Consider the following 23,464-nt stretch of genomic DNA (forward strand, 5'->3'; position numbering starts at 1 on the left):
TTTTTTTAAAACAACACTTAAGGCCCGCGAACCCGTCCCGTCCCGTTCCTTCCCGTCTCGTCCCGTTTGTTAGCGGGATGGGATGAGCCTACCGTCCGTCCCGTCCCATCCCGTTTGTTAGCGGGACGGGATGGGACTACCGTTTCGTCCCGTTTATCCCGTCCCGTTTCGTCCCGTTCCGCCACCGTCCCGGCTAAATGTTCGTCCCGTCCCGTCCCGTCCCGTCCCGTCCCTTTGGACAGCCATACGGCCACACCTGCGTCTTCCTCTTCCCAAAACCGCTTCCGCTTCGCATATAAAGTTGAAACGCTCGATAGGGAATATAAACCCTCTCTCTTTCTCTCCCTCTCCCTGGGAAAAATGCCGTCATTTCCTCGACCAGGCTCAGTCACCGTCTGCGAAATCAACCGAGACCTCAGTATGGAACCGCTTTCCGCTTCGGTTATTACCGTTTTTCCTTTTTATTTCAAAGAATACATGGTCCATTAGCTATGTTTTCTTTCTAAATTCAATGGTGTTCAGCTTGGCATTTGAGTTTTCTTTTGATAAAATTTCAGTTACTGCGGAAGAACTCTCTGATGATGGAGCTAAGGAAACCTACGGCAAGGTTCTGGTAAGTTCCTGAGCTTTTAAAAAAGGTCTGAAAGATGAATGGCTTACTGCAATCCAATCCCTAATTGGTTGAAGTGGAGGCGAGTTAGAATATTGTTAAAAATGCATCCAACTTATGGTGGTTCTTAGTTCATTTTTTTATTTATTTATTTGGTTTCCGTAGAATTTGTATTGGATTGATTTCCTGCTACTGTGTGCCAGTGTATTGTACACAATGCTTATTTTCGCTATTTGTTGGTGCTCATATTACGAATATATTCCTATAGTGCGTACAAGAAATAGTTGTGAAAATTGTCTGCGGTATTCTCTAGGTTTGTTGTGTATGATTATTGACTGTTGGTATTAGAGGTTCTTACTTGAAATTACAGTGTTGTCTTTTAATTATAGCTTATAGGCTGACTGCAGAATTTTTTTGGTGGGCATGGTCCTATATTGACTGTGGTTCTGATAGTAATTGCAGGGAATTGTGTTCAGTCCGGTTCCTTTTCAATCAGAAAATTTGTCGAGTGCGCTGAGCCCTGAACAAGGTGCCATTGATGGTTTAAACCAGAGGAAGAGTGGTTTACTTTGGGCAGCATTGCAGACCGTCTCTACTGGTTCACACTTTTTTCGCCCAATTGATGTAAACATCCATTTCTTGATCCCTTGTCAAATAAAAAAAGAAATAATTCATTTCTTAATCACTATGAAGCAGTTTCCCGTTGCATTTACGACTCATTCATACAAAAGCTTTTCAATGTCGTGAACATCTTTTTCTCCATTACAACTTGGTAAAGAATTTACAGTTTTAATTTTCTTAGGAAACATACAGGTAAATAAGATTAAGCTTGAGATGCTAGATGGAGGATGTGATGTCTAGAGTGTTATATTAAGAAGTCATTTTGACTGAGAGGCCTATGGTTGATGAATGATATCAACAAGATTGGATTAATTATGTGATCACGCCCAACTTTAGTCCTAAAAAGGATAAGCGGTCGCTGTAAATATAATCCGGTCTAAAAGTCCAGAGTTGAATCCCAAGAGAACTAAGGTTTCACTATAACTGTTCAATATCACTAAAAAGACAAGTTCGAACAATTTCTAAGTTATAAATGTTAAGATTCTTATGTCTAACTAATTAACTAACAAATTAAAGTAGTATATTAATAACTAGGGATATTAAGGGTTGGAGACAAAATTAGAAAAACCTAGAGTTATGATTTCCCCAATTGTCGGAATCCTTCCCGCTACATTTCCTACAATTTCGCCTAAATTTCTCTTCTGATCATGAGCACTCGACTTATCGTAATTCTCTCTCGAGCAACTACAATAATGTACTAGTCATATTCTCCGAATTATGCTAGCTAGCACTTTTTTACCGCTCACTATGATCACTTCAAAACTTCGTTATCTCTAATCCCGCTTTTAAATTCGCCGTATTGATCTCTCATATACCTTAGGAGTGACATTGTTCGATAACAACCTAAATATGCACTCTTTCTCAAGCAATACATAATAAATAGGCACAATCAATTGATGACCATTCAACCAACAACAATAAACACGTAGTTGAACAAGTAGAGATATTCAAAGGCAAAATTATATTAAAACGTAACAAGAATTCATCGTCCAATAGGTTCCATCAAACCCTAGATGAGAAAGTTTATCTACTCATAACCATACTAACAATCATGATAATAATTGAAAGCATTAAAATACAAATTTAGGAAGAACGTAAGAGAAAACTCTTGTGATTAGTTGCTTCCAAGTGTCTCGTAGCCTTCTTGCCTCTCAAATAGTGTCCTCTAATCTAAAAATTAGCTTTAAGAGGTATTTATAAGGTAGTGTTAACGTGTCCACGTACAAAACTAAGGAGGAAATAAAAGTGGCTCGGATACGCATCGTCGGCGCGGGGCATTGCCAGAGGCACCAACATTACTCCGCGAGGCACTGTCAGAGGCGCTAACATTTCCCCGCGAGGCACTATCAGAGGCGCTAATGACAGTGCCCTGGACAAAGCCTTGCACTGTCTATGGACATGACTTTTCATTGCCTTGCATGTCTTCTTTTATTGCTCCATTTTCTGGCTTTGAGGTACCATTTTGTGCAACTTTTCTCCACTTCATGTCCAAGCATTCCTACACGTAAAATAAACTCTATTAAGCTCAATTGTCACACAAATTAGTATCCAAACAACAAGCAAGTAGGGTAAATAACGTCAAAATATATGGAATTATAGCACGACATCAACGCCCCACACTTAAATGTTGCTCGCCCTCGAGTCAACCAACTAAACTCTTCCTCTTCAAGTACCCAACAAGCCACTCATTCAAAACACATTGCACCCATGAGTATGGTTGATAGTAACAATTAAGCTCTGGCATATGCGGTCAAAACACACTTCCCGTACTTATGGCCAGTGTCATAATATCCAACACTTGAACAACATGATTATAACAATTCTAGCCTCGAAAACTAACTCATGTCACAATGCACCCGGGGTTTGAATACTTAATCTAATAGAGAAGTCTAATAATGTTACTTATCCTTTTTGAAACCATGTGCCCTCACAATAAAACAAAAGAGCAAGCAGTCCGCACATCCAAATCACATGATCAGATATATTTTAAGGACTCACACATATGAAGAAAATCACTCACTCTCTCAAAGAAGTCACATGCACGCAAAAGGTATCATACGCTTGCCTATTATGTAAATCTCTACTAATGTAGGCCCACTCGGTCCGAAATCAACTAGGACTTTATTATGGTTGTAATGTAGGCTAAGGGACGGGGAGGATATATTTAGGATATAGTGGCTAACCCTTCTAAGTACTTTAACACATCGATGTATTCAACTTTAAGCGCAAAATTCCTTCAATCCACTTCAATCATCACGAGATAGTTCACCCCAGAATATTTTTCCTTCTTCTTTACGCACTGCTTCAGATCACATCCACTAGCAAAAATAAGAAACCTTTATTAATTCAATTATTCTTTTTTTTGCTATTTTTTTCTCTTTTTTTTTTCTTTTGTATTTTTGCCTTGTCGCTAGTGGAGTTTTATTAAAATACAAGTGCACATTTCTTCCTTCTATTGGTTCCACTCAAAAGCTATCTCAAGTTTCCTCATTACTTCTTTCTAGCACTCTCTTTACAATTCAAGTGATTTAAGAGGTATAAGGATTAAAATGATTCAATTAAGAACAAAATGGGATATGCTTGCAATGCGGGTACCAAAAGAAAAGCTTATAGGCTCAAAAGGGTAACTAGGGATGATTTTATTTGTGATAAGCAACAAAACTCAAAAAGATCAAATAAAGCCTAACATCACTTTTCAAACCGAGCAAGATTTCGCTTCAATTCACATTCCGGGCAAGTTTTAGACTCAAATGCAATAACATGGACTATACAAAGAATTCACTTCACACATGGCACATGACTCACTAAGGACGGTCCCATTCCGACTCTCAATCAAACAAGTATTCACAAAGCCCAGAGATATATTAAGCATGAAGCACAAAGTGAACACAAGTCAAGCAACCGAGACATAGGAGTAATACCACATGCTATTCATTTTTTATCAAGGCATCATCATATATTTAAAGCTAAGGGAAGATGAAACACATGCCAGAACCTAAGTATACAATCATCAAACAAGTCAAAAGGTGCGAATCACATCATTTCTTCTCCTTTATTTCCTAAGTACTACTCTACTCTAAGAGAAAAAAATACTATTACCTGGTTCAAAGTACATCTCATGGAAAAGAACTTAAGTATGAAGAAAAACCACGGGGATTATTACTACCTAAGAAAAATAAAAAGACATGTTTTTGTATTTTTCTATTTTTCAATTTTTTTGTACTTTTGTTTAGACTTTAATCCCTCAAGAAAATCGTCTAGGAGATCCATCGTTGGGAGAAGTTCAATTTTTATTTTTAAAAAAAAGCATCAATTAAACTAACACAATTAAAATAGCATAGAAAGTCACCTAGACAATCTCCTCACCCCACACTTAAAATTGTGCATTGTGCCCAATGCACAACATAAATAATAAAGGGGTACAAAAAACTCCCTGGTAGGCCAAATGCCGAAGCACTAGCAGCTCATGGGGTACTCAGACTTCTCCCCGGGTATTTTTCTTTGTGCGGGCACCCCACACTTAGTTCTAACCATCTGGCTTGCTGTTGCATCCTTTGCATTCCATGCTCGTACAAAATAAAAACGACACTACAGAAGTAAAAAAAATAATTAAAAAAATTAAAAATAAAAGAAAGAAGTAAAGTTGGGTTGCCTCCCAGCAAGCGCCTGATTTAACGCCGCGGCACGGCGTGAACCACTTTCTGCCTCCACCTCGAGCTTATGAATTGAACCCCAAGTTTTGATTCAAGCTTATGATTATGCTCCTGAGGCGGTACAAATTCTTGTGAGCCAAAAATTAAGTAAACTCTCATGCACCTTTTGGCTCTCGACCGAGGGGTGTCACCTTGCCTAGACGGCCTTGAAAATTTCAAAATATAAGGCTCATCTACCTTTTCCGTTGACTTATTTTTATGCTCATAAGGATCAATTCTCATTTTACTATCCGAACATAATGTAGAGAAGTATTTGGAATGAGGCTCGACATGCTCAAATACCTGAACTTCAAGATTTTCAGCCTCCCCGACACAAATTATACTAGAGTCAACTAAATTTGTATCCTCAATGTCCTTGCCTGACTCTAGTATCATTTCTTCAACATTGACATCATCAAATTCTAGCTGGTTAGAGTGTTGGTGTTCTACTCTGGACCCCTCATTTGGCACCTCCATTTCTGTCTCTAATGCACACTGCTCCTGGCTAGTATCCATAGTATTAACTTGTTGAACATTAAATGCTTCAACTAGTTGACTCACTTGAGCCTCCAAGTTGCGAATAGTTGCCTCTTATCTTTGTATTTGCAGTTGTGTCTCATAATTATTTCCCACAAGGTACCTTAGCATATCCTTGATCTCTTTCAGGTCATCATCCCCGGGTTCTTTGTTCCTATTAACTTCACAAGAAGAAGTAGAACCATCATAGTAAGAGGTTGGAGAAGGATAAGAAATATAAGCACAACCATAAAAGTGACCATTTTGACCACCACACACATCACACACATTCCACAAATAAGATTGAATTGGTGCACATAACTTGCTCTCGGGAATATTTTGATAATTTTGCCACTGGTGGTTTCCTTCACAATATATATGAGGATCAATAGTAGAATTATCGACACCTAACCTCCCATAATTCCAAGATGTCATGTTTCCCAAATTAACAGTTAGAATAATATAAAATTAAAAACAAAATAAAACAAAACAAAATAAAAGTTCAAACTTGAAACCTAGCAATATATACAGCTGCAACTGCACTGTTAGTTACCCTGCAACGGCGCCATAATTTGATCACGCCCAACTATAGTCCTAAAAAGGATAAGCGGTTGCTGCAAATATAATCCGGTCTAAAGTCCGGAGTCTAATCCCACAGAAAACTAAGGTTTCACTGTAACTGTTCAATATCACTAAAAAGACAAGCTCGAACAATTTCTAATTTATAAATGTTAAGATTCTTATGTCTAACTAATTCACTAACAAATTAAAGTAATATATTAATAACTAGGGATATTAAGGGTTGGAGACAAGATTAGAAAAGCCTAGAGTTATGATTTCCCCAATTGTCGAAATCCTTCCCGCTACATCTCCTACAATTTCGCCTAAGTTTTCTCTACTGATCATGAGCACTTGACTTATCGTAATTCTCTCTCGAGAAACTACAATAATGTACTAGTCATATTCTCCGAATTACGCTAGTTCGCACTTTTTTACCGCTCACTATAATCACGTCAAAGCTTCGTTATCTCTAATCCCGATGTTAAACTCGCCGTATTGATCTCTCATATACCTTGGGAGTGACGTTGTTCGATAACAACCTAAATAAATAGGCACAGTCAATTGATAGCCATTCAATCAACAACAATAAACATGTAGTTGAACAAGTAGGGAGATTCAAAGGCAAAATTATATTAAAACGTAACAAGAATTCATCGTCCAGTAGGTTCCATCAAACCCTAGATGAGAAAGTTTAGCTATTCATAACCATACTAACAATCATGATAATAATTGAAAGCATTAAAATACAGATTAAGGAAGATCGGAAGAAAAAACTCTTTTGATTTGTCGCTTCCAAGTGTTCACGTAGCCTTCTTGCCTCTCCAATAGTGTCCTCCAATCTAAAAATTAACTTTAAGAAGTATTTATAAGGTAGGGTTAACGTGTCCACGTCCAAAACTAAGGAGGAAATAAAAGTGGCTCGGATATGCATCGTCGGCGCGGGGCATTGCCAGAGGCACCAACATTACTCCGCGAGGTACTGTCAGAGGCGCCAATATTTCCCCGCGAGACACTATCAGAGGCGCCAATGACAGTGCATGGACAAAGCCTTGTACTGTCTATGGCCATGACTTTTCATTGCCTTGCACATCTTCTTTTATTGCTCCATTTTGTAGCTTTGAGGTACCATTTCGTGCAACTTTTCTCCACTTCATGTCCAAGCATTCCTACACGTAACATAAACTCTATTAAGCTCAATTGTCGCACAAATTAGCATCCGAACAACAAGCAAGTAGGGTAAATAACGTCAAAATATATGGAATTATAGCACGACATCATTATGTTTCAGCTATCTTGCATCGGTCTACATAACAACCCAAGTGGAGCAAATTTTCTGAAAAGGTACACTAATCGGAAGCGGAAAAGAAGGGATAATTGTTAATGCAACGACTAGTTTGAGCTGCCTTTTGCATATGGCTTCATATGGTCCTTTTTAAAATGGAGGTTGCGTTACAAAGGTATTCGCATGGATATTAAAATGGGTATGCTTTGACTTTTTACACAAATAAATAGAAATTAGTTCAAGATGTTTAAAAACAAAAAAGAAAATTAATTCAAGAAGAGGGAAACAAAAGGTAAAATAATAACATCAGTCAATAGCCCCAGCCCCCCTCCCAAAAGGGAAAAAAGGAAAACAAATAGAAAATCAAGTTTTAAAGCAGGTGATGATGGAGAAATTAAAGGCAATTATACCACATATCAATCAATCAACCAACTATTATGCTTTATTGAATCCTCTATATTCATAATTTAAATATTTTGTCTTTAAAGTAAATTAGGGCAACCCGGTGCACAAAGCATCTCGCATTAACGCAGGGTTCAAGGAAGGACCGTACCCCAAGGGGTGTGGTGTAGACATCCTACCCTAAGGCAAGCATTAGTGACTGCTTCCACGGCTCGAACTCATGACCTATAGGTCAAACGAAAACAATTTTACCGTTGCTCCAAAGTTCTCCTTCTTAAAAGTAATAAGTGGTTCTCTAAAATGGAGTTTCTCTAAATCTTTCACTTATCCTTACATTTACATATAAGTTTATAATTACTCTCTTTTCAAACACCAGACATCATGTAAGTCTAATAATTAAGTAGTAATCTCAAGTAATTGGTATTTAAACAAATCTAACTGAGAAGTGTTGCAGCCTCTTGAAATAGTGCATGTACATCATACTTCTTACGGTTGTTGCCAAAGCTCCGACCTTTCTTTGATATATATTCTCTATTCCTAATTGCTGTTTTTTCGAAAATACTAGAAATAATGGACAAGGAATTAAAATATTCTTGCCGATGTATTTTGACATACCACAACTTCGGATCCTATAATAGGGAACATTCATTCCAAGTAGAAGTCCTCGAGCAACTTGTGGTGATGGAATCTGGGACAAAGGACTTGTAGTATCTCTCTAAGATAAAGCTACCCGCCTTATGACCTGGTACTATCCAGGTGCGAGAAAGACCGAGTCCAGGCATCCCAATTCTCATATTCCTTTCCCTCAGTTGATCGATCATTAATTCACTTCTTTAGGAAGGAGCTGAAAGGGTTCGGACCGGGGTGATTTCGCAACTGGCATATACTTGTGTCTAATGCATGCATCATTAGAAGTGGCACACAAAATATTCTCATCACTGAGGTCATACAAATTGAACATTCCAGAAGCTTCTAGAGACCGGCGCCTGTGAACAGTCTTTGATTGAGCGAATCTTGCTCGATTTGGATTTCCGTCCCCGCGGGAGACATCATAAATAGTTAAATGTTTCACCTACAACCCTTTCCTCTGCCGGGGACTTCCACGAAATGAAAACAGGCAGCATCGTCTTATGCTCCACTTTTGTTGCCCTGGTTTATATCCCGTTTAGGCCCGTGAGTGAGATTTCTGTTCATTGCAGTCACTTCCGGGGTTCTTCGCACCTGGATAGTACCAAGACTCTTGTGCCCCACTCTGATCCATTCCCTTAATATAATACGTTGTCTACGTCAATTTCTCTGTAGCAAGAAGCCATGTGAACCCCTCCCCCTTTCTCGCATAAAAGCGATCAAAATTCGAACACGCTGCGTTTTACTATGAAGGATCAAACCATGGTGTGACCTCTAGGGAGAATCGATGACTGCATCAAAGATGCAGTGCTAGTACATCTGAGACTTCTTAATTGGCTAGTTGTAAATAGCCCTTTTTTTTGTTGAGATTTATCTTTCTGGACCAGATCCACTTTTATACCGTCTTCTGAAACACCTGCTTATCCTGCATGGGGCTTTCTCCTTTACTCTGGCGAGAAGAAAAAGTCTCTCTTATAGAGGCTTCTAAAAGGGCCATTTTCTTTGTTTGGTCTTCCTCTTTCCTTTGGCCCATGTTTCAAAGCTAGCATAAAGTTCGAGCCTTCGGGATCTCTCTTGAACGGTGATCGGTCAGTCCTTTTCTTCTAGACATGTGCATGTTTTTCATAGTGGATCCTTTGCTTGGGGAGAAAGAGATGTTAGGTGGGTAGCTATTGTTTGCCCGGTTAAGAGTTGCATGTGGTTGGTCGTCAAATGCCACCGCTTCGAAGCAGGAGCTAGCCTTCAAATGCGGGCAAAACTTCACTCTTTTTTAGGAGAGTTGCCAATTGTTTTCTAGTTTTAGTGCATTAGTTTTGACAGATTGTAGGTCATTTGAGACAATATACTCTCATGTGATTAAGTCTACCTTATTCCTTTTTATCACCTTTTTTTTTGAAATGGTAACAGATTTCATTAAAAATTGAACTTAGCACAACGATAGTGCTAATACAAACAGACTCGAGTTACAAGACTCCAACAACAACTACAACAACAACAACCTAGTATAATCCCACTAGTGGGGTCTGGGGAGGGTAGTTTGTACGCAGACCTTATCCCTACCCTAGGGTAGAGAGGCTGTTTCCGATAGACCCTCGGCTCCCTTCCCTCCAAGAACTCCCCACCTTATTCTTGGGGTGATTCGAACTCACAACCTCTTGGTTGGAAGTGGAGGGTGCTCACCACTAGAGCAACTCACTCTTGTCCGAGTTACAAGACTCCAAAAAGACAAAATAACAAAAGGCAAGTTTTGTGTCAGTTACAAGGACCCAATGATATCAACTAGAGACTTTACCTACATCTTGTACTAAAGCTTCTTTACACCCAAAGTGAAACAAAAATATGCAGTTCGTTTTGATCTTCTGTTCAGAGTTGGCTGAATCTTCAAAACATATGGAGTTCCTTTCCAACCAAACTGTCCACCAAATATATGTCGGAATGATGCTCCACCACTTCTTCGACTTGTTTCGGCTACTAAGTTGTGCCAACAAACAAAAGCTCCATGGTATCTCTTGGCATTGCCCAACTTTCACCTTTCATACTCATGAACAACTGCCATAATCTACTGGGGACCTGACAATGAAGGAAGAGATGACTGGTTGTTTCATTGGCCTTACCACATAGGAAACATTTGGAACACATGGGCATTCCTCTCTTCATTAAACTCTCATGAGTCAAGACAACATGTTTGACCACTAGCCAACAAAATACTGCAACTTTAAAGGAACCTTCAATCTCCAGATACGCTTCCATAGCCAAGGCCCTTGCTGCTGGACTGATCTGTTTAGGCTCTTATATGCAGATTTAAACCGTGCAAACTCCTCTGCAATTGCTATCCCATGCCAGTCTATCCATTTGCTCAACTCGTCCCTTGAAAGTTTCTAGGACCTTAAGGAACTCAATCACTCTGGTTACCTCCCAATCATTGAGAAATTTTCTAAAACTGAAATTCCAGCTTTGCTGGCTCCAGATTTCAGCGATAGTAGCATCAAGTTGTTGTGCTAAGCTATATTGTTCGGACTCTCTTATGTCGCCGGGTGTGTGTCTTATCCTCCCAAAGTTTTGCATTTTTGAAGGATTAGACATGGGTGCGACAACATTTTGGAGAGTCCAAGCAACCTAGGTGCTAAGTAGTACAAATCAGGGAAACTATCTTTAAATGGACAATTTCCTATCCAAACATCCTTCCAGAAGGAAGTCATTGCTCCATTCCCCACCTTTATGCTGGTGTTGCTCATAAAAGTTGGCCATAGAGCTCTAATAGATCTCCAGTCTCCACACACTCGCTCCATATGGACTGGCCACTGCACCTGAGCTCCACTGACCTTCAATCCCATATTTTGTACATATCACCTTCCTCCGTAAAGCTTGTTCCTCTAGTGGAAATCTCCAAAGCCATTTCATGAGTAAGCTTTTATTGTGTTGCCTCAAATTTCTGATCCCCAACCACCTTCTCTTCTGCTAGTTGTAAGAGTTTTCCATTTAACTGAATGATAACCCCGTTTCTCTCCATTGCCTTGCCATATGAAATTCCTTCTCAGAGCATCAATAATCTTTTGAAAGCTTGCTCGTAATGGGACAGTGACATTATGTAGGTGGGAAGAGAGTCTAACACACTGTTGACCAGTACAACCCTCCCCCCAGTGTTTTGGAGAGTGAGAAGAGGAAAAAAGCGAGGAGGCCTCGCTTCACCGAAGCGAGAAGCGTGAAGCTAAGCGCGCGCTTTTTTTCATGTGAAGCGCAATATAACACATAAATAAAAAAAATTAAATAGGCATAGATAAATGACCAAGAACTCAATACAAATAACATATTAAGCAAATGTTTCAATTCTTAAATTAAGAAGTAAATAATAGATACTAAAACTAGATAGTTAATAATCCTCAAAAGTCATAACATATTAAGCAAATGCAAAACCAAATCACAAAAGGAATTGTTAAAACATGGCATAAGAGTGAACATCAGAAAACAGAGAAGTGAACAGTGAACACCAGATTTTTAAAAAAAAAAAAACAGAGCACAAGCATAAATTAGAAAACAGGGGTGAACAGAGAAATAAGAACTGAAAAAAATAGAAAAGAAGAAAAGAACAAAGGAGAGAAGTCGAACAATGAACAGTGAAGTGAGTGAACAACAGAAATAAAAAAAAACAGAAGCACAAGCATAAAACAGCGCAGAACAGATAAATAAGAACTGAAAAAATAGAAAAGAAGAATAGAAAGAGAAGAAGAGAAGAGGAGAGGAGAGGTGTCGAACAGTAGCAGAGAAAATCAGAAGAGGAAGAGAAGAGAAGAAAGAACTGAAGGAGAAGAGGAGAAGAAGAGCAGAAGAGACAAAGATAATCTTACCTGAAGAGCAGAAGAGAAAAAGTTGAAGGTTGCAATCGTCGCTTGTAGCAGAGAAAGCAGATGTTTGGAAGAAGTGTGCGCAAGTGTATTTGCAAATATTTTTAAGAAAACCATAGGCAACCGCTGGACCTCGCTTAAGCGAGCTTTTCTGCGCTTTTTTTATCGCCTCGCTTCTCGCTTTTTAGGGTGAAGCGTGCGCTTATTTACCAATGCCGCACTTTTGGGCAGAAAGGCGCAGACCCCTCGCCTCGCCTCGCTTCTGCGCTTTAAGCGAGAAGCGTGCGCTTTTAATAACACTGCCTCCCCCCATAGACATGTAATTATTCTTCCATCTAGACAACTTTTTTCACACCTTTCTAGGACACCAATTCCATATTTGTTGGGACTTGCTCTTTGCACCCAGTGGTAACCCCAAATAATAGCAGGTAGGCAAGGATCTTTGAGTATCTAAGACATCATTGACAGTGTAGATCGGGGAATTCCTCCTGTTTACATGAAGGCTAGAGATCTCCTCATAAACCGTCAGAATCAACCTCAGATGTGCCACTTGCTCCACTTTAGCATCACAAAAAATTAATGAATCATCAGCATACAAGAGATGGGGTAATTTCCATGCTGCTACTAGCATTGTTTGGCACCTTGAAACCCTTTATCCATCCCTCCATATTAGCTTTCTTGATCATGCAATTCAGACTTTCCATAGCAATAATAAAAAGGAAGGGTGAGAGAGGATCACCCTGCCTTAAGCCTATCTCAGATAGGAAAAAACCTTCAGAGGATCCATTAAGAAGGATGGGAATCTGACATTTGTAATACAGAATTGGATCCACCTAATCCACTTGATTCCAAAGCCCAAATCTTTGAGCAACTTAAGAAGAAAACTCCAATTGATGTGATCAAAAGTCTTTTCAATGTGTAGTTTGCACAGTATGCCTGGGATCTTCTCTTTGATTTTGGGGGTCCACACATTCATAAGCTATTAGAGATGCATCCATGATTTGTCTACCTTTAATAAAAAGCCATTTGTTGTCCACCAGCTTATGGGTCACCTTCTTCAATCTCTCTGCCACGACGTTAGAATAATTTTATAGACACTCCCTATTAAGCTTATTGGCATGTAATCCTTCAAGTCTCCTGCCCCCACTTTTTTGGGGATTAAAGCTAAATAAGTAGCATTGAAGCTCTTTTCAAAATAGTCCTGAGTGAAAATTATGAAACTTGTTCAAGAGATCCACCTTGATCACCTCCAAACAATAGAGGAAGAAAAGAGTCCTGAGTGAAAATTATGAAACTTGTTCAAGAGATCCACCTTGATCACCTCCAAACAATGGAGGAAGAACTCCATAGTGTATCCATCTGAACCAGGGGCCTTATCTACTGCACATGCTCTAAGGCCCTCCAAAATTTCCTATCCATCGAACTCTCTTTGTAACCACTGCACAGAGTCATTGATCTTGGAGCCATGTGGATAGTTGAAATCTGGCCTCCATTCCTCTGGCTCGTTGTATAGCTGTTGATAAAAGGATAAGATCTCAGCCTTGATTGTTTCAAGTCCTCCACCCGTGTAGCATTGATGTTGTGTCTGTCAACGGTATTAAACCTCATACTTGCATTGGCCACCCTATGGAAAAATTTGGTGTTTCTGTCCCTTTGTTTTAGCCACTGTATTCTATATTTCTGTCTCCATGAAATCTCTTCATTCTTTGCAATCTCTTCCAGATCCATGGCCAAATTTGCCTTTTGTATAAGTTCATCTTCAGTGAGGTCCCTAGTCTCATGTGCAACATCAAGATCAAGTAGTTTATTTAGACAATTTATTTTCCTGGCTTCCAGATTCCCACCTTGTGATGATCCCCATTTTCTAAGTTTGCCTTTTAAGAGTTTTAATTTCTATGCCAAGATAAAATTGGGTCTGCCTTGAATGGTGAAAGAGGACCACTACTGAGCCACCTTGTCTCTAAACCCTTCAACACCCAGCCGTCAATTTTCAAATTTAAAATGTGACTTAGCATTCTCCCAATCCCCACTCAGATGAGACTTTAGGAAGTACTGATTATCTCATGCTTCTGAGCTTTCATCCTATTCTGGAGAGAACAAAATTATATGAGAGTTAGCGCCCTTTGTCCGAGTATAAATCCCTCCAAGTAGTGGATGATCGATGAGTTCCATATCTTCAATAAAGGTAGTAAAATAAGGTATGGCTCCGGTGATGGAATTGCCATTTCTCCTTTCATCCATGAATCTTGTTATGTTGAAATTGCCACGAACAACCCAAGGGCCTGCACATAGTCCTCTAGAAGCAGCACCTTCTCACTAAACATTCCTTCGTTCCAATCTTTTGTGTGGCCCATATATTCCGGTCAAGTGCTATGAGAAGTTATTCGTTTGTGATCAAATATGCAAGTGATATTATAACTCCTTATATTAATCACCTCTCCTTTCCAAGTCCTGCTGTCCCATAATACAAGGATCCCACTCCTACTTCCATTGGCTTCTAAACACCCAAACTTGACCCACCTATTTCCCCAAATTTGTTTCACGTACCACTTTATATCCCCCTCCAATTTGGTTCCCTGTAAACAATAAATGTCCGCCTTCCATTTCTCTATTAACATTTTGATTACATATCTCTTGTCGCTTCGATTCAATCCCCTAACATTCCAGGATAGGATTTTTACCTTCATTGATAACCATTACTGATGGATTTCCCCTGTTCCTTGAGCTTGATTCTGGAAAGTTCATGTTAAAAACTAGATTTTGGACTTCCACACCCTCTTTCTTCCTAATTGGAGTAGATACTGTTTTCAGTGCAGTCTCCAATCTTTTCTCTTGCCTTCGCCTATCAATTTCGTGAAGAGTGATAGTGCTTCTTCTTCACACCCCTTAAATTTACCCCATAAGACTTGCTCATCTTTAAAATATTTTTACTAACCCATAGTGAAGCATTTGCCTCTGCCTCGAGAAAGTGAGTGGCCAAAGGATCAACTTCGTCCACTAACCAATTTTCCTTATCATTAAAATCAAATATCTGCAGAGAATTCATGGCACTAGGAGAGAAAGGAGTGAAATCCCCCATCATAATTGTTTCCCTATCATCTTTTCTTGCAACTCGCATGCATAATCCCTCGGTATTGGAAACTCATGAGCGTCTTGGTCACATTCAGAAATAAGAAGAGAGAGTTGAGTTCAGAATCCCTTAGCAGTTGGTTTGAAGTAATCTCATCCATTAATGGATCTCCACTTATGTCTATATCGAGACTCAAATTTGTTTGAAAGCTGGACCTTGTTCTCCATGTTTAGGCTTTTCAAAAGACCCAGATTAAACCTTGTAAGTTGAACTCCTTGGCCCACTTCAGCAGGCCCGTTAGTAGGCCCCCCTTTAGTTACATTCCCCTAATAACATCTTCCCCTATTTTCAAATTTGAGTTTGATTCGACTCTCGAATCTAGGGATGTTCAACAACCGCTCATCTGTAGACCCAACTATAAGTCTACTCTCCCTGAACCCTCCTTCTAGTTCTTTATCTTCGCTAGTAAAATTCCAGCTCGCCGGAGCCTCGCACCACACTGGAATAGTGTAGACTACACTTTTTTCAAGCTCGATGGATTTATGGTTCTGCTCAAAAGGACCATTGACTTTGATGCAGACCTACTTCAGATGATTTCTCAAGGTGGTTTCTTCTTTCGTTTCGATCCGACCCCAACATTTGTCCCTAATTTGTTTGAAGATGTCTTGATACCAGAGATGGAGAGGAACTCCAGAAGTCTCACCCATACCCAATCGAGAGTAGCTCCGGTAGGGAGATATCCATTTGTTGGCGTTCCCCATCAAAGTTCATCAGTATATTTCTCCATTTCCATTCTCCTACTCTAATGTGTTTCGCCAATTTCCTTCAGGGAAATTCGAAAAGAAATTTGGAGCCATGCATTTCATACATTTGTACCCTTGGGATTGAGCTCCCTTTACTGGGCCCATCGTCGAATATCAGATAGAGTTGGAAGTTCTTTAGAAGCTTTAAAGCTTTCAACCGGGAATTCGTAGAGCACGTCGTGATCCGAGATTTCAGGCCCTTCTACCGCGATACGATTAGTGCTGTGAGCACTAGCAGACGTTGAGGGTCCTTTCGCTTTCCATTTGTCAGTTCTGAAAGCCTCCAAATAAGCATGATTTTCGTCTGACTTGGGAGGAATTTGCTTCACTGGGATGAGCATTCTTTGAATATCTGGGACCTTCCTATTTATGAACCTTTCAATCTTTTAAAGCAAAATCTCTCCACACTCAATTAAATGCTATTTCTGGCAAAATGATTAGTGCCCTGCGCTCCCTCTGAACTGCTACAACACTAATGAATTTGCCATAATCGTTGTACTTTTCAGCGCAGAAAAAGGTGTACATGTGGTCTATGATCTTCCATCTCCTAAGGTCATTTCCTCTTCCTTTAGATGCGATGTGCAGTAATCTACAAATCTACAACATGACTTTCCTGCATAAAGTCATTTTCCTCATGTAGTTTGACTTACGCTCTACCTACTCGAACCAAACCTCATCTAGACCTTTGATTTCTATGATATCAAAGGATTTCCCACCACTATTCAAATAAATTTTGTTAACCATGATTGAAATATGATTCAAAGACGAACGAAGTTTCTAAAGCAATCACTGATGAATGATTGATGAAAAAAACTTAGCTGAAAATAAGAAAAGCCATCGGAAAAAGGAAATTCGCCGGAAAGAGCTTTTAGGCTCTTTCCTTGAAATTCGTGCCTGGGAGCATGTTAGCTGTAATACATTGTTTGCACATAAGGATATGTACGATGGTGCTAAGACTCGGGTGAAGAATGTGGGAGGGGACTCAGAGCACTTTCCAGTTGTGATGGGGCTGCACCAGGGATCGGCTCTTAGCCCGGTTTTATTTGCCTTGATGATGGACGTGCTGACGCGACACATACAAGGGGAAGTGCCATGGTGCATGCTATTGCCGATGATATAGTGTTGATCGATGAGACGCGAAGCGGGGTCAACGCAAGGTTAGAGGTTTGGAGGCAGACCTTGGAGTCTAAAGGTTTCAAGTTGAGCAGGACTAAAACAAAATACTTAGAGTGCAAATTTAGTGACAGGGCTCATGAGTCACACGTGGATGTGAAGCTTGATACTCAAGTTATTCCCAAGAAAGGTAGTTTCAAGTTTCTCGGGTCTATTATCCACGGTAACAAGGAGATTGACGAGGATGTCGCACATCGTTTGGAGCGGGATGGATGAAATGGAGGCTTGCGTCCGACGTCTTATGTGATAGGAATGTGCCGCCAAGACTTAAAAGATAATTTTTTACAAAGTGGTGGTCCGACCAACTATGATATATGGGGCGGAGTGTTGGCCAATTAAGAACTCACATGACATAAGATAAAAGTAGCAGAAATGAGGATGTTGAGATGGATGATTGACCAGGAGAGATAAGATTAGGAATGAAGCTATTCGGTACAAAGTGGGAGTGGCCTCCGCGGAGGACAAGATGCGGGAGTCGAGACTGAGATGGTTCGGGGACGTAAAGAGGAGACGCATTGATGCTCATGTCAGGAGATATGAGAGGCTGGCCATGGCGGGTTTAAGAAGAGGTCGAGGTAGGCCAAGGAAGTATTGGGGAGAGGTGATTAGACATGATATGGCGCGACTTCAGCTTACTGAGGACATGACCTTTGATAGGAAGGTATGAAGGTCGAAGATTAGGTAGAAGGTTAGTAGATAGTTGTAAGTTTCTACTTTTCTTATCAGTTTCTTTAGTAGCACTAAGGTTCCTGCATATTCTTAAGTAGATCGTTACTTCGTCATGCGATTTAGTTCGCTTATGTTATCGTATTTCCTATTCTTAGTGTTTAGTACTACTAATTCCCCTCCCCCCTTTTTCCCTTTCTCTTTCTTCTTCTTCTTCTTCTTCTTCTTCCCCCTACGTCTTCTTCCTCTTCCTCCCCTTCTTCTTTTCTCACTCTTTCTAAGCCGAGGGTCTATTGGAAACAGCCTCTCTACCTTTACTGGATAGGTGTAAGGTCTGCACTACCCTCCCCATATCCCACTTGTGGGAATATAGTGGGTTTGTTGTTGTTGTTGTACATTGTTTGCACATAAATAAAGCCATTCCTTTTTATCACCTTCAATTATCATAATAGTGCATTCGTTGACTGGAATTGTCTGTTACCTAGACATCACAAATCATCTCAGGCAACCTTGTCCCATTTTATCCTTTCTATGCTACTTGCACTCGATCATTTATAATTTTGGCTTATATTTTATGACCATGCATCCATCTTAATGTCTATATTTTTACGACATCCATTATGTGGAGCTATTGGGCTTTAGAGTCTCACCACTCACTCCCACATAATAATAATGTTCTCACAACCATATTATAGAACTCACCTTTTACTTTATTGTGTATCTTTCTTGGACATCATTCCTTAGCAATTCAACCATACGAAAACTACACCTCAATCCCAAACTCAAGTTGGGATCTACATTATGAATTCTCATTTAGCTTAATGTTCTATTTAAAACACATCCCTAACTAATTGGTGTCACCTGTGTAGATCGTTTTCTTCCATCTGTACCCTAAGAGATTCTGGGTCTACCTCCTCCCGTTTTAACACCTTCACTCACCATGATTTCACACATACAGACTAGTGCATTTGGAGGTCGATGCAGGATATGACCAAACCATTTTAAGTGACCTCTCATTTTATGTTCGATGTGTGCTATTTGCACCTTCTGTTGAGTGTGGTCAATTTTAATCTTGTCTACTCTTGTATGACTGCACATTCACCTTGTCATTTGCATATGCATGACATTTATCTTGTGGATGTGCTGGAATTTAGTAGCGTTCACTCCATATAACATTATAGGTCTTATCCATCTCAAAACATTATAGGTCTTATAACTATTTTATAGAACTTCCTTTTCACTTCAGTAGACATTCTTCTATCACACATTACCCCGATAGTACTATGGTTCTAAATGTAACATGTTCATACATCATACCATTCTCCTAAAACATTGAGTGTGGATATTTGAATTGTTTGCATATAGGCACCGCAATCCCGTCTACTCTCCTCAGTTTCACTCTCTTATGCTAACTAATCTTACCCTAAAACTCTTACTTTGTACAGTGCTTCTCCACAGTTCAAGCTTTTGTTTGACACCTTTGCTGCTTTCTTCAATTAGCACGATATTGTTAGCAAATAACATGTACCATGAGACCTAACCTTGTATTTTGTTAGTTAGCTCATGCATGATTAAGGTAAAGAAGTACTAGCTTAGTACCGATCTTTAATGTAAACACACGATCATGTGAAACTCCTTTTTTATCTCCTAGGACTATTCTTACACTTGTGATGGATCCCTCGTACATATCCTTTATGACATATATATATTTAATATGATATCCTTCTTTTCAAACACCTAACAAACTACCTTTCTTGATACTTTATCATGTGCTTTGTCTAGGTAAATAAGCACTGTGTGCTCTTTCTTCCTCTTGGAAGAAAATTTCATTAGTAGTTTAGCAAGATTATAGTCTCCTCTTAGATCTACCAGGCATAGATCCTGATGGGTTCTTGTCACTTTTAGGATGCCCCTAAGTTTACACTCTTATCACTTTTTTTCTTAAATTTTATCTATTATTCATAAGTTCACACTTTCTGTTCCTTGAACCGATGGTCTATCGGAAACATCCTCTCTACCTCCACATAAGGTAGGGGTAAGGTCTGCGTACGCACTACCCTCCCCAGACCCCACGTGTGGGATTAAACTAGGTTTGTGTTGTTGTTGTACTCATAAGTTCACACTTTGAATCTAAGTTGCTCGGGCACGGGTGCGGATCTAGAGGTCGAATCCTTCGAGATGTAAATTCTAAGATTCAGGGATACGGATCCTAGTACGGATACGGGTATGGGGATCCGGCTAAAAATAATTCAAAAAAATAAAAATATCTCTAAATATGAGAAATTTTGTGGAATACTTACATATAGCTTGTGAAGTGTGGATTTCTTTTTTATTTTAAGTTGTAGATAAGTAAAATGATTGATTTGCTAGATAAGGTAGGTATGCTATTTTCTTCAATTTAACCTAATTTTGGTTATGATTTCGGAAATCAAATTGTATCTCGTCTCGAATTTTTCCGTCTGTCGTGGTCAAAGTACCCAAAATTGTTTGATCACTGCCGATACGGATCCCATACCCACACCCATACTAGTGTCGTGTCGACACGGGTGCGGCACCTAAACTGCCATGTCGGAGCAACTTAGCTTTGAATACCCTTTGTACTTATATATCGGAATTAAGGTAATTTCTCCATGCGTTGGGCATCCTACCACTTATTAGTATATCATTAAATAGCTTAGTAAGCCATCCTACTCCAATTTCTCTAGGATACTTCCAGATTTCTATGAGGATACTATCAAACCACATGCTTTCCTTATCTTCATATTTTTCATGTCATCCTTTATCTCTGCCAACCCAACGTTTCTACCCTCCCCAGACCCCACGTGTGGGATTAAACTAGGTTTGTGTTGTTGTTGTATTCATAAGTTCACACTTTGAATCTAAGTTGCTCGGGCACGAGTGCGGATCTAGAGGTCGGATCCTTCGAGATGTAAATTCTAAGATTCAGGGATACGGATCCTAGTACGGATACAGGTGTGGGGATCCGACTAAAAATAATTCAAAAAAATAAAAATATCTCTAAATATGAGAAATTTTGTGGAATACTTACATATAGCTTGTGAAGTGTGAATTTCTTTTTTATTTTAAGTTGTAGCTAAGTAAAATGATTGATTTGCTAGATAAGGTAGGTATGCTATTTTCTTCAATTTAACCTAATTTTGATTATGATTTCAGAAATCAAATTGTATCTCGTCTCGAATTTTTCCGTCTGTCGTGCTCAAAGTACCCAAAATTGTTTGATCATAGCCGATACGGATCCCATACCCACACCCATACTAGTGTCGTGTCGACACGGGTGCGGCACCTAAACTGCCATGTCGGAGCAACTTAGCTTTGAATACCCTTTGTACTTATATATCGGAATTAAGGTAATTTCTCCATGCGTTGGGCATCCTACCACTTATTAGTATATCATTAAATAGCTTAGTAAGCCATCCTACTCCAATTTCTCTAGGATACTTCCAGATTTCTATGAGGATACTATCAAACCACATGCTTTCCTTATCTTCATATTTTTCATGGCATCCTTTATCTCTGTCAACCCAACGTTTCTATCGCATAGATATATGGAGACCTAAAATGTTATTCTCGTGGTTCGTGTTAGCTTCTCCATTTCTCCTTGATCTCATCATCTCGTGTCGACACTTGTTAAGAATCATCTTTAATATATTTCACCTGGTTTAAATTCTTACTCCTCTTCTCTCTCGGGCATGCTAGTTTTAAGCATTCTTTTTCCCCTTCTTGTGTCTCTAGCTTTCGGTACAAGCCATTTAGGGCTTCTCCTCGAGCATGGCTAATAGTCTTGTTTAGCTTCGCCCTTAGCTCTCTTGTAGTCCTCAAAATCTTCTCCATCTTTTGTTTTTGATAATATCCTACAACGCTCTCTTTTTGCTTTAATAACTCATTCCACCGCCAAGATTCTTATTGTCAAGGTCCTTAACCTTTAGATACATCTAATGCTCACTTGCTAGTTTCTTAATGCTACTTGGCATTTCCTTCTATGGAATGTCTTCATTTCGTTCTTAAGTCGATGCTCCCTCCTCCCATAGTTTTTCTTGAAATGCTAACTGCTTTTGGTCCCTTTAATGTGCACCACCGAATTCTCAGTAACTTACAAGTCGTCTGCTTTCTCACTCTACTCCTAGACTAGACATCCAAGACTACCAATTTATGTTGTGTGGTCATTTTTCTCTTAGTATAATCTTTCAATTCCTTAGTTCTGTCACATCTTCTGGTAAGGGTAAACTCTAATTGACTGTGGTTACCTCACTCTTAAATGTTATCACGTGAGGTTCTATCTTTTTAATGTGTTAGCTACAACTATAAGCTAAAGAAAATTTTAGAGTAGCTTTTTCTTTATCATTCCTAGTACCATAACCATATCCCTGATGTACTTGGTCAAAATCGTCGCTATCTTTACACACATGATCATTTAGATCTCCCCCCATTAAAGATCTGTTAGTTATCCCTTGGACCAAGCTCTAACTTCCGTATCTAATCCTACTTGTGAAGCATTAGTGACATTGATTGTCTCAATCTCCCTTACAAGACTTAACAAGAGAACCCTCCCCCCCGACTCCCTCCCCCCTCCCCCAATTCTTATTTTATCTTTTCCCATAATACATAATTTATAATCATGTTGCCTATTTCTCTAGCCTTTTGCCCTACCCATTTAGTTTCCTGTAGGCAAGCATATCACATCTCGTTTTCTTAAAGGTATCCCCTACTTCAATCGACTATCCCGTTAAAGAGCCTAAATTCCTCCCAAATCCGACTCACTTGGACTAGATTTTTCCCCAATCATCTATGATGCAGGAATACTTTCTTATTTTGCACCACATTCAGGCGTTGATGTGGCAGAACTGACTTCTTTACTCACAATCGTCCATTATGTGAGAACCCTTTCTTATTTTTCACCACATGCGGGCACTGATGTAACAGGACTAACTTCTATACCCACACCCACCAATGATGTAGGAACCCTAGCACATACGCCCTCACATCCAGATGAGGATATGATGGAAGCCCTAGCCTATTTTTAATCACATCCGGGTGCTGATGTGACATGTGCCTAGGTGGGCATGTTCCAACGATTTAAGTATCGGGAGGATCATCATAAATTGGCTAGTTTTACGCTGATTACTTCCCCACCGCAATCCTTCTCCTTATCCAGATTTAGGACCAACCATTCTTGTTCATAGTGGTTGAGAGAGTCCTCTTCATTCTTGTTCATAGTGGTTTAGAGAGTCCTCTTCATGCCACTAGGTCAAGAGTTTGAGGCTGGTAGGCTGCAAAACAAAAAAAATGACCGGGAATGTGAGCATGTTTACACATACGGACGGAGTTAGCAAATTCAACCATACTGTTTAGAATTTCCATGATGTTTCTTCCCGTTCCTTTCCAATGCTCCTCGATTATAGGAGTATGCCTGCTGTTGATGAAGTTTTCTTGATTAAAAGAACATTTATAGGAAACAAAAGAAGTTAATTAATTTAACCTGTTAGACTATTTTAAATCATGAACTTGTACTCCGTGAAGATTTCTCTACATTGCACTAAACCTACTTGCCTAGTGATTAAGATGGTCTCTAATTTTATCT

At 39.5% G+C, this 23,464-nt stretch overlaps 1 protein-coding gene across 4 annotated transcripts in view; it reads left to right on the top strand.

Annotated features, from left to right (window-relative positions):
* Positions 1–260: 260 nt before the first annotated feature.
* Positions 261–23,464, top strand: part of LOC107784604 (aladin) — a 47,521-nt gene continuing 24,317 nt past the window's right edge. For 2 of the 4 annotated variants that reach the window (XR_012703256.1, XM_075239818.1), the window contains exons 1-3: positions 261–418; positions 558–613; positions 1,073–1,234. Coding sequence is in view for 3 of the 4 variants with exons in the window: in XM_075239818.1 (XP_075095919.1) it covers positions 361–418; positions 558–613; positions 1,073–1,234 (276 nt within the window). In the remaining variant the exon portion in view is untranslated. Of the gene's footprint in view, positions 419–557; positions 614–1,072; positions 1,235–22,884; positions 23,288–23,464 lie in introns of those variants that run through there. The other 2 variants (XM_075239820.1, XM_075239819.1) reach the window with 2 other exon arrangements.

Source organism: Nicotiana tabacum, chromosome 19, assembly GCF_000715075.1.
Source record: "Nicotiana tabacum cultivar K326 chromosome 19, ASM71507v2, whole genome shotgun sequence".
Classification (NCBI taxonomy): domain Eukaryota; kingdom Viridiplantae; phylum Streptophyta; class Magnoliopsida; order Solanales; family Solanaceae; genus Nicotiana; species Nicotiana tabacum.